This window comes from Hylobates moloch, unplaced genomic scaffold, assembly GCF_009828535.3.
Source record: "Hylobates moloch isolate HMO894 unplaced genomic scaffold, HMol_V3 SCAFFOLD_6, whole genome shotgun sequence".
NCBI classification, from domain to species: domain Eukaryota; kingdom Metazoa; phylum Chordata; class Mammalia; order Primates; family Hylobatidae; genus Hylobates; species Hylobates moloch.
The window spans coordinates 126,507,470-126,519,592 of record NW_026652281.1 but is presented as its reverse complement, the minus strand read 5'-3'; the positions used below and the strand labels follow the sequence as shown (position 1 = coordinate 126,519,592).

The 12,123-nt window shown below is 51.9% G+C and overlaps 1 protein-coding gene across 1 annotated transcript; it reads right to left on the bottom strand.

Annotated features, from left to right (window-relative positions):
* Nucleotides 1–1,711: 1,711 nt before the first annotated feature.
* Nucleotides 1,712–4,980, bottom strand: LOC116471698 (uncharacterized). The gene is made up of 4 exons (XM_032158319.2): nucleotides 4,930–4,980; nucleotides 3,690–3,895; nucleotides 2,934–3,240; nucleotides 1,712–2,232 (listed from the first exon to the last, which is right to left on the bottom strand). The coding sequence occupies exons 2-4, from the start codon at nucleotides 3,889–3,891 to the stop codon at nucleotides 1,947–1,949; spliced, it is 795 nt and encodes a 264-aa protein (XP_032014210.1). The 5' UTR covers nucleotides 3,892–3,895; nucleotides 4,930–4,980; the 3' UTR covers nucleotides 1,712–1,946.
* Nucleotides 4,981–12,123: the final 7,143 nt, after the last annotated feature.

Here is a 12,123-nt window from a genome sequence, read left to right as displayed (position 1 = left end):
GACTGGATAACCATGTAGATAATTCATTTTGTTTTCTGGGCCTGGCTTGGATGGGAACTTTCAGGTGAGCAGGCAAAGCCCCTTCTCACTCTTCCTGCCCTGCCAAGATCTCAGGGCACCCCAGAGGACCTTCTTGCATTGCTTAGTGGTCACTGTGGTGGCCTTGATGTTGGATGACATATATTTTCAGGAATGTCTGAAGGGGGTGGGTAGCCTTTCTTCAGGGCTGAGAGAGAACAGAAAAAATATACCTCCTTAAAAAAACAAAAACAGCTGGGAGCAGTGGCTCACGCCTGTAATCCTAGCACTTTGGGAGGCTCAGGCAGGAGGATCGCTTGAGCCTAGAGTTCAAGACCAGCCCGGGCAACATAGGGAGTGCTTGTCTATTTAAAAAAAAAAAAAAAAAAAAAAATGCTGGGCGCAGTGGCTCACGCCTGTAATCCCAACACTTTGGGAGGCCAAGGCAGGTAGATCACCTGAGGTCAGGAGTTCGAGACCAGCCTAGCCAACATGGTGAAACACTGTCTCTACTAAAAATACAAAAATTAGCCAGGCGTGGTGGCAGGAGCCTGTAATCCCAGCTACTTGGGAGGCTGAGGCAGGAGAGTTGTTTGAACCCGGGGAGGCGGAGGTTGCAGTGAGCCGAGACCTTGCCATTGCACTCCAGCCTGGGCGACAGAGTGAGATTCCGTCTGAAAAAAAGAAGTCTGTCTCTTACACCTCTAGCAGAAATCAGAAGTCAGGCCTCACTCTGGGAAGAGTGGAAAGAGTGTTTCCCTCTGGTCTATCATGCCAGGCATGTCAGTAGGTCAGTTCTGACAGCCTGTATAGAGGACAGCCTCTGTCTAAGGTATTCCCAGCCAGATAACTGCTTTCCTTTTCTGTAGAATTCTCTTGCAGAAACTCTTTTCAACTGCATTTGGTGGCTGGGCACAGTAGCTCATGCCTGTAATCCTGAGCATTTTATGAAGCCGAGGCAGGTGGATCGCTTGAGCCCAGGAGTTCAAGACCAGCCTGGGCAACACGATGAAATCCTGTCTCTATCCAAAAATACAAGAAATTAGCCTGTCTCATAGCCTAGTCTCTACATAAATAAATAAATACATTTTTAAAAACCTTGCATTTGGCTGGGGAGTGATTCCTATGTTGGACTCCCTTGTGGGTCACAGACAGCTGGGTCTACTCCACTCTCCACGGCTCCCACTGCCCCTGAGAGAGAAGAGCTTAGCGTGACAGCAAGGAGATTTCAGTAAGAATCAGGCAGGGTTATCCTGAGTAAGAGATGATTTGCTGCCGAGAACTAAGCTGACAAGGTGTGTCCTCTGCCTTCACTTGGTGCGTGATTATTTCCAAAGCCCTTTCATATAAACTACCTTTGGCTTCTCACATGCAGCAGGTGGGTAAGTGATTTTGGGTAGTTTGTAACCTCTGCTGGGACACAGGACACAACAGAATGGAAAGCAAATTGACAGGGAGCATTCTGTTGTGGAATGGATCAGTTGCTCCCTGTCAATTTGCTTTCAGTCCTATTTACCGTGGGGTAGAAAGTCTCAGTTTGCTGCTATCATGTCTTTGACGCCTTTCTAACTCTCACTTATTGCCCAGGCTTCAGGCCCAGGGCCTTGCAAGCCACACTATCAGGTTAAAGCGTAATAACATTGTTTCATTTTTACTGTATTTATGGTTACCTTTATTTCCTAATTAGGCACCGTGTTAGAGTTTTCTATTTACAGTAGCTATTTCTATTTGTATTAAAAAGGACTCATCTTACATTTAAAAATATTATAATCATTTACAGACATGGAAGAAATAAAATAGGGGGCATCTGAATGACTGAGTTTGGAAAACGGTGTCCGATACCATTTAACCATCAGAACGGCTGGTGCCGCCGGCAAGGGAATGTTATTGCTTCTACATGGAGGACCAGGAAGGGGATTGTTCCAGGGTCACAGGGCCTGAGCTTGGACCAGGGGAGTTGAAGACCATTTCCACCAAGGCCATTTCCATTCCAAGATGGAGGCTAGGATTATTGCAGCAAAGATAGCATCTCCCCTGGCTTTAGAAACGAGAACTAGATGGGAGGTAGTCCCATGCTTCTGAAGGAGAAACTGTTGCAGGGAGAAGGGCTGAGGTGCAGCCTCTGACCAGGGGAAGGTGTTTGCCTCCATCTCCTCTGTGGCCCTTGAATCTGCTTGTCCCTTGCTGTTGGTGCCTCGTTCTGTTCCTTTGTGTCTGGAATAATCATCATGATAATGAATGTAATAAGCATGGTCATTTGTGGAATTTTATAGTCCTGGATATTGAATGTTTTCTTTGTGCAAGTCCCTGTGCATCCACAAAGCTCCATGAGAAGGGAATTTCCCAAGAGTACAGAGCTGGGAACTGGGCTGGGGTTCCTAACCCAGGGCCCTCATTTTAACCTCTACGCTGAATGTCTCATGCCCTGTCCAATTGGCCAGGCCTTTGGTTTGGGGGCAGGGTCTAATCATTTCACCTGTCCATTCAGCGCACTGCCTCTTCTATGTGCCAAGGGGAAGTGGGACTGAGAGCCACGCCGTCCTTGACCTGGAGGACCTCAGTCAGATTGAGTAGAAGGAAAATGCCCCTCACAGGGTGAATAGGGGGCCGACTCAAGTGGGATGAGAGAGAGAAAGAGAAAGAGGGAGAGAGCCCAAGAAAGGACAGCCAAGCACACTTGGAGGACAAAAAGGTTCCCACCCCTGGGGAAGCTGAGAAGGCTTCCTGGAGGAGGAGTCAGTGCAGCTGGGCTGTGAGGAGGGGCAGAGGGGCCCGGAGGGAGGTGCTTCTCCTGGCTCCAGCAGCTCTTCCCTCAAGTCTTGCATACTTAGCACTTGTCCCAACCCCTGCCTCCTTCACATGAGGGCCTTTCTGAGAAGAGGGGTCTATGGCCACCCCTCCCCCATTCCACTTACCCCACCAAAGGCTCCCTCCTCCTCTGGATCCCCATCAGGATGAGAGACACCGCTTGCGGGTCCCAGGTTCCACTTCTTACCAGGCCCTTCTTTCTGTGGTTGTTTCCCCTTCTGTGAAAGGCGATGTTGAACCAGGTGGCCTCAGTTTTACCTGGCGGCTCTGGGTGCTGGCTCCCGGCAGCGTAGGGGACAGCTCCTGGGTGGATGGGCTGTTTCTGCCTCTGTGCTCCCCATGTCTTCAGGAAATGTCTCTGGGCTGTGGGGGACCTCTGTCTTCTGTCGGGAGGCTTGGAGAGGCGTGGGTGAGCTGGGGAGGAGAAAATAAACAGTGGCTGTCTGGGTTTTCTCGCCAGGCCTGGGCCAGGAGGCCTCCCTGGGCTCCTTCCCTTATATGGCCAGGCTGCTCTGCGCTGGGAGCTTGCTGCAGTGTTCCCCCACCCTCCACCACCACTCAGAGGTCCGGGGGCCACTGCTGGTCACCCAGGACTCTGCTGCTGCAGAGGCCAGAGCAGGGCTGAAGGTGGAAGGCAGGCCCCAGGACGTGTGCCACGAATAGCCTGGACAACCTGGGCAACTGGGGAGGATTTATGTTGAGATAAGGGATGGGGGGAGGAACACCCAGAGAAAGAGGGGACCTATCCCATCCTGACTTAACCCCCAACTCATGGTGTGATCCTAACCAAGCCCTTTCCCTCTCTGGGCTTCTGTTTCTCCCCCTGTCAAATGACAGTGTGGAAAATAAGAATTAATTCTCACAGTCATTCTGTGAGGTGGCAGCTTGTGTATCCTCATTTCGCAGAAGGGAAAACCGGCTTGGAGAGGCTAAGTAAATTGACCAAAGCTTTCCAGCTGAAAGGGAGCAAGGCAGGATTTGAACTCGGGGCCTTCTGATGTCAAGGTCTGTGTTCTGAATTGGCTGGTTGTCAAGGCTCCCGTCGCGGGTCACAGTCACTTCCATGTGCCTTATGGAAAAGGGATTCTGTGAAGTTGCAATCCTGGAAGACCAGGGAGGCCCCAGTGCCCAGTGACCCAGTCCGAAGGAGGCTGTTTCGTGAAGCAAGGGGAACAGGGCCTGTAAGTATTCACCCTGGTGTCCCCAGCACATCACACAGGGCGTGGCACAGGCTCAGGGATCAGAAAGGGGTGATGTGGAATCACCAAGAAAGGAAGTTTTGGTAGTCACACCCGTCCCCTCACCCCCAGACACATTCTGAGGATGAAAGAGAACAAGGCATGAGAAAGCACCAAGATGCCACCTTTAAGACAGCATTGTCTGTTCAGAAGCTCTTTCTTTCCTCTGAAGCATTCCCCATGTCTTATCCCCAGGCCAGTGTCTTCTGAGCTGACCACTCCCTGCTCAGCCCAGCTGCAGGACTGAAAGATGAGGTGAATCTGCTCAAGGACGGGGCCCTGGGCTCTGGTTGAAGCCTCAGGCTGGGCCCAAGTCCCAGCCGGCAGCAGTGGCCATGGGAGAGGCTGCCGGAGGGGAGGGTGAGGGGGGAAGTGGGGGTAGGTCTGGGAACAGCTCGGAAATGTGCCTCGCAAAAGCACTAACATCCTGTGCGCTGTTGAGCTAGCCCTGGAACCTCCCTCACTCCATCCATCATTGTGGCACCCTCTCGGACCCCAACCCCCTTCCTGAGGCCCACGGGGGGGGGGGGTGAGGGAGCCAAGGACCGACTGTCAGTGTGTCCGAGAGACCACAGCTGGCAGTTCTGCAGGTCTGTTTAGTGTCGGAGCCGGACAGTCGGGGGGAGGAGGCGCCTGCAGCCCTCCTAATCCAATTTGTTTAAACCCAGTCTCTGTGGCTTATTTGCTAGTGAGGGAGGACTGGGTGTGCGCTGTGCCGGGGTGCACGTTTGCACACATTTGTGGGGCATGCAGGGGTGAACAGGTGGACCATGTTATGTAAGACAGGCCTGGGCCTTGTCCCACATCCCTGAGTGTCAGCTCCTTTCCTGGAACCCTGCCTCCTCCTCCCTTCTCCTCTGCTCACCTCCAAATCTTCCTGCACTTTTTCCATCCACGTGAGAACTGGTGCCAGAATTCTCCTTTGCAACTGACTCTACGTGCAACTCTGAGTGAATGCTTTCACCTCCCCAGGCCTCAGTTTCTCCACTTGTCTTATGGAACTGGCACCTCACCCTACCTGTTCCACCATGAGCATGAAATTAAAAAATTGGCAAGTGTGGGAATAATGTGATGAATGGTAAAAACTGCTCTGTATTCTTGAGTTTCGCTATGTGCCAAGGGCTGTGCCTGGGGACACCAGCCCAACCTCACAAACCCTCTCAAAGCCCTATGAGCTGGCTCTTTATCACTAGGCTCAGAGAGGTTGAGTGACTCGTTCAAGATCACACAGCCCCAGGTCTTCCTGCTTTGGGAGCTCAACCCTGTTTACTCCTTTCTAGGGAAGATTACTATTATTTTCCACATCTCTTTCAAGCCTGTTATTCACCAAATCAAGTTGAGTAACAAAGGCTTTATGTCCAAATCACGCAGGCTTTGCATTGCTATTTTGTAAGGAGGATAGGGGTAGACTGGATTCTTGGCTCCTAGTTGGATTTCCCTTCTTGGGTTCCATTTCTTTTTACCTACAACCCAGACCCTGACAGCCCTCAACTGCCCACACTGCCACCAATCAGTGGGGACCTTCCTTTACCAAGGCCCATTCTGCTTCTCGTCATCCTGAGGCCCGGTTTCTTGTTCATTCTGAGGTTAGGGTGGGGAGTTTATCCTGAGGGACCCGGGATACTCCAGGAGCCGCCTGCAGGTGGGCTGGGGTGGGGAGCAGATGTGGGTGCCGGAGGGGTGGAGGTGGGCTGGGCTCACAGTTCTGTCTCTGAGCTGCCTGCTGCTGGCTCTCCTCTGGTCCCAGAAGGCTGCTTCTCCAGAGTTCTTGCTTCTCCAACATCAGCGTGGCAGGGGTGGCTCCCACCAGCTAGTGCCCTTGCCTATAAGAAACAAAGATCCCACCAGTCAGAAGGATACCAGGGTGCTCCACGGGTATGGTCATGGCCTTTGAGGGTCCTGACCAGGCTGCCAGGCCCTGAGGGATGGAGAATAGGCCTGGGCCACTTCTGGATACTCTTGGGCTAAACCTACTGAGATCTTCCGGGCCTCAGAGATCCTGCCCCTCGGGCCGTGAGCAACCATTATCCCTTCTTGGCCTGCCTGGCTTTTAAGGGAGAGCTTAGGAGAAACTCCAAGCTCCAAGAGCAGGAGGAGCCACCTTCCCTTCTCAGCAGACCCAGGCCCCTTAATAAAAGAACTGTCCTGAAAGGAAATTTCCCAGAGGCTCCTCTGACCAATGCCCCCAGCTCATCCTCACACATAAGAAAGGAGCATGTAGGGTTAAATCAAAACCTGGGGTTAACATGATGACCAAGACCAAAGGGACAGGCTTGTGGCTGTCTTTGACCCCTTCCATGTACACAAAGCTTTCAGCCTGCAAAACACTCCCATAACTCAAGGCACATTCACTGATGTCGCCAGAGGCAGGAATAATTCTTCCCCTTTCTGAAGTTCCAGGAGCCTGTGTGATTTGCCCAGGGTCACCTGTGGAATAGCTTGAGAGGCAGACTTGAACCCAGGCTCCTGATGCTCAATCCAGCTTTCTCTTGGGTGCGGGCAGTGGCCGGCCAGATGACCACACGTCAAAGCTGTCATCGCCACGGTCATTGCGAAAGCCCCTGTGCCCTTTCCTGGCCTTGCTCATTTCCAAGAAACACGAGGGGCTGGGAATGGGCCACATCTGTGAGCCAGATGGCACCTCAGTGAGAGAGGGCTGAGGCTGGGGCTCCAGGCAAGCTCACGAACCCATACTCACACCCAGCTCTTTCTGGAGGGACCTCTTTGCCCACAGTTCCCCTGCCTCAGCGCACTCACACCTGTGCGCTTGTTACAGCCCTTGCTCTCCTTGGGCTCCAGGGCCCCAGGGTTTCCACCACATGTCTGGAAAGAAAAGACACAGGCCTTGGAGTCTTGCAGACCTGCGTTTGAATCTCGCCTCTAGCACTTCCTGGCTGTGTGATCTAAAGCCGGTGTCTTCACCTCTCTGAGCCTGTTTCCGATGTCACAGGCTTGTTTGTGAAGGTCAAATGAGGCAGATGTCAAGTGCGAGCATATTTCCAGGCACATCATAAGCCTATGATAAATGGCTGCCATTTCTATTATTAGCATAGGGCTGGGGCCATAGCAAAGCCCAGCCATGGGAGGAACAGCAGAAGCAGGGAGAGAGCAAAGGTCTGAAGAGGCATCTGGGGAAGCTGTGGGAGCCCCTGCGTGGCCCTTTCCATGTCCCCTTTGTTGCACAGCTTCCCTGGGCCTCTGTTCCCAGAGTGCCCTCCCACCCCCTTGACACCCCAGCTGAGTTCACCAGCCTCACACGCTCCCCACTTCCTCCCCAGGGAGGGTCGCTCTGGGGAGTTTTGAGCAAGCCCTGGGAACGCAGTTTGAGGCTGAAACAAGAGCATTGCAGGGAAAAGGGAAGAGAGGGGAAAAAAAAGACCTGCCCAGCCTAGAATCCCAAGCCTTGCCTCAAGCAGCTCAGGCCCTGGGGGCAGGTGGGGCATAGACACCAGGATCCCTGTGAGTCTCTGTCACTTGGCCCCTCGGTGAGGGCAGAAACTGGGAAAAGAGTGACAAAGGTAAGAACCATCACCTGTCCGGCTGACTGTGCAATAGGCATGTTGGGACGCGCTGTAATCATAATGACAGCTCACATGTCATTGGGTGCTTCTGATGCACCCCACACTTGCCAAGTGCTTTATTTTACACAGCTTTTCTCATCTGATCCTCAAAGTCTCTTATGAGTTAAGTACCAATAATTTTCTTTCTTTTTTTTTTTTTTTTTAAAGAGACAGGGTCTCACTCTGCAGGATCTTGCTTTCCAGGGCAACACCTATTGCCCAGGCTGGAGTGCAGTGGCACAGCCAGCTCACTGTAACCTTGAACTCCTGGCTCAAGCGATCCTCCCGCCTCAGCCTCCTGAGTAGCTGGGACCAAAGTCACATGCCACCATGCCTGGCTAATTTTTTATTTTTAAATTTTTTGTGGAGATGGGGTCTTGCTATGTTGCCCAGGCTGGTCTTGAACTCCTAGCGTCAAATGATCCTCCTGCCTTGTCCTCCCGAAGCACTGGGATTAGAGGCGTGAGCCACAGTGCCTGGCTGAATTAGGTACCATTCTTTTAATTTTTCTTTTCTTTACTCAGAGATCCTTGTTTTGAAGAGTTAGGTACCATTCTTATCTCCGCTTTACTGAGGCTCCAGAGGTCACAGCACTCCCTCCTGGTTACACAGCTAGTAAAGATTGGCTCCAGGCAGCCCCACACACATTCTCACAGCTCCCTTGTAAGACCAACTACCCATCGTATCATTTTTACAGAGTGATAACCGGAGTCAATATCTCTCAGCAATATTTAGGTGTGTGTTAGTCTTTCTGGAGAGGGGTTTGTGAACAGAGAAAGCATTGTTAGTATAAATGAAGACCATCTGAGCCCTGGAAAGCCATCTGTCTCCAGAAGCAAGGGGGCTTCTCCTTGTGGTGGTGGTGTTCTGCCTCTTTCTCATGGTATTTCTCCCCTCTATGCTGTTTGTTAAAAGAAATTCACATCATGTTAAAGGCATTGGTTCTCGGCGGGGTGCAGTGGCTCACACTTGTAATCCCAGCACTTTGGGAGGCCAAGGCGGGTGGATCACCTGAGGTCAGAAGTTCGAGACCAGCCTGGGCAACACGGCGAAACCCTATCTCTACCAAAAATACAAAAATTAGCTGGGCGCAGCGGCGCGTACCTGTAATCCCAGCTACTCAGGAAGCTGAGGCAGGAGAATTGCTTGAATCCCCGGGTTACGGGTTGCAGTGAGCCAAGATCACACTACTGCACTACAGCCTGGGCGATAGAATGAGACTCCGTCTCAAAAAAAAAAAAAAAAAAAGACGTTGGTTCTCCCTCTGTCCTATAAGTTTTGCAAAGAGCATGGACCTCCAGGGTTCCAGGGGCTTCGCTGGGACTGGGCAATGCTTTCTAGAAAATACAAATGTTGGTTTCTTCTGGAATGTGTTGGGTGGGAGGAGCAGCAGGCTAGGTACCAGGTTTTCTGTAGATACGCTGTGTGATTGTGGACAAGGGTATTCCCCTCTCTGAGCCTCAAGGGCCCACATCTACATGATGTGGTGGGGACAGGACTGGACTCTAGAGTGTCCAGAGTCCTTCTAGATCAGACACGGAGGGACAGTCTGACCCCACCCCATTCCCCGGTGTGAGTGTAGGTGTGAATGCAGGTGAATGGCCGGCATAGATCTCCATGGAGTGAGAGAGAAACTGGTGCATGAAGGAATGAGCATGGTACTCCCTCACTGCCTCCCACTCCCTTGCCCTCATCCTACCCTTCATTGCTCAGCCCCAAAGTAGGCCCCAGTGACCTGGACCAGATGGATTTTCTGCACCAGGACTTGAAGTCTTGGAACATCAGTGCTGGAAGCACTCTAGTCTTGCATCCATTGTTCAGATGAGGAAACTGAGGCATGGAGAGGAGAAGCAAGGAACTCAAAGTGATTTAGCCAGTCACAGGTCCAGCTGGGACTCCAGCAAACGTCCTGACCTCTCCTGCTCACTGGGGGATCCTGATCGGCCAAATATTAAACAAAGGGGCCTCAGGAGGAAGGTGGAGAGAAGAGATCCTTTAAGTTCCTTTTGCTTTGAAGATGGAATAATCATGACTTCCTTCTCCAAATATCTTTTGGCCCTTCCTAGAACCAGATGGCGGATGTTTGGAATTTATGTTGTAAATAGTGTTTAAGAAGGGGTGGGAGTGCAGATGTGTTACTTTCTTCCACCACCAGAAACGAGATCTGAGGGAGAGAAGTGGGGGAGGGAAGCTGACTATGAAAAGATTTTGGGAGAAGGAAGAAGTGAGGGGGAAGGAAGACAGAACAGCGATGCGAGATGGGAGGAGAGGGAGTGAAAAGGAAAGAGAGATGGATGGAGTGAGACTGACAGCAAGACAGAGAGGAAGAGAAAGGGAAAGGAGAGAGCAATGGGAGAAGGAGGAGGAGGAAGAAAGATGGGGAGGGGGCTCTCAGGGTGCAGGCGCAGAGATGCCCCTCTTGAGTTCAGGAGCAAACCCTTGAGTTTTCTAAAAATAGCTCAGTCTTTCCCCAAGCAGGGTTGGCAGCAGGGACCAAGACAGGCACGCTTGCCCTTTTATGGTAAGAAAAAGTCCAGATCCTCAGAGGGGGAGCTGGGCTGGAGCCTATAATTCTGGATGAAGTCCAGCCTCAGGGTCTGGGATGGGACAGGGCTGAATGAGGGGGAAGACTTGGTGGGATTTCCTGGCCTGGGTGGCCCTACTCTTGGGGAAGATAGGGCTGAGGTAGGTGTTGGCAGGGGCCTCCCAGGAAAGCACTGGGGTCCTGGTAGAGCCTTAGTGTTATGGCAGAAGGTCTCCTAGAGACATCTGGTCCACCCTGTGTCTCTGTTGTTTTGTTTTGTTTTGTTTTGTTTTCGAGACAGAGTCTCACTTTGTCCCCCAGGCTGGAGTGCAGTGGCGTGATGTCAGCTCACTGCAACCTCCGCCTCCCAGGTTCTAGCAATTCTCTTGCCTCAGCCTCCTGAGTAGTTGGCATTACAGGCGCCTGTCACCACACCTGGCTAATTTTAGTACAGACAGGGTTTCGCCATGTTGGCCAGGCTGGTCTTGAACTCCTGACCTCAGGTGATCCGCCCTCCTTGGCCTCCCAAAGTGCTGGGATTACAAGCATGAGCCACCACACCTGGCTGTCTCTGTTTTATAGAAGAAGAAACTGAGTCCCAGCCAGGGGAAGAGAATATAGCTCCCTGTGTGGGGGTTTAAGCCACCAAGCTAAATCGATGCCGGGGTCCACACGAGGACAGCTTATGTGCCTGTTATTCTGGAGAGCAGTGTGGTCAGTGGCAAGAACACTGTTGGGAGTCAGGAAACCCAAGGCCCATTCCCAGTTTGCTGTGTGACCTTGAGCCATCTGTGCACTCTCTCTGGTCTCAGCTTTCCTTACTGGGGTGATCTTAAGGATTTTCTTAGCTTTTTGCCTCTCTGGGAATTTCACAGCTAGAAAGCAAGGCCTGGGCATAGAAGATGCTGCTATGAGGTGAAGGGGAATCCAAGAGCTGCTATTTTCTTTCTGTGCCTGGCTCACTTCCTGTGCTGAGCTGGGCAGGTAAAATCTAGGATGGACCGAGACCGATGGAGAGGAGTCCTTGCAGGAGACAGGAGGAGATCATGGCTGGAATCCCCTACTGCCCAGCTGGTTGGGTCTAGACTCTTTTTTTTTTTTTTTGGAAAGAGTCTTGCTCTGTCACCCAGGCTGGAGTGCAGTGGCGCGATCTTGGCTCACTGCAACCTCCACCTCCCGGGTTCAAGTGATTCTCCTGCCTTAGCCTCCTGAGTAGCTGGGATTACAGGCATGTACCACCACACCTGGCTAATTTTTTGTATTTTTAGTAGAGATGGGGTTTCACCAAGTTGGTCAGGCTGGTCTCAAACTCCTGACATCACGATCCACCTGCCTTGGCCTCCCAAAGTTCTGGGATTATAGGAGTGAGCCACCGTGCCTGGCCGGGTCTAGCCTCTCACTGGACACACTGAGGCCAGAGGAAGCTGCATGCGCAAGGTCACGTTGAAGGTCATATGAAGAGTTAGGGCAGAGCCAGGAATAGAACCAAGGGTTTCCATTCCCAGCCTTGGTCTCTTTCCTCTGCAGCAGGCCAACAGCACTAGGGACCATCTCTGGCCATTCAAGGGACCTCCTGGGCAGAGCAGCCAGAACTCAAGATAGGCTGCCATCCTCTAACTATCTCTTGGAGATAGTTGCATCCTGCCTGAGCACCGCCTCTCCTCTGTCCCCTGCCCTTGGCTGTGAAGAGTGTACCACAGTCTCCATCTTTGGCTAGAAGGCAGAGAAGAAGCAAAGGATGTGGTCACTTTGGCAGCATGATTTTGGCACGTCTCTCCCTGTCATTGGGCCTCAGTTTCTGCATCTATAACATGAGGAGATAGGCCCTGATGCTCTTTAAGGTCCCTCAGCTCTAAAAGGACTATGATGCAATGAGTATGGGATTTAACACCAGGAATATTTATTAAGCGTCTACCCGGGGCGCCAGAGGGAATGAGATGGATATTGTACGACTCTGAGCTCTGCAGTCAGTGTG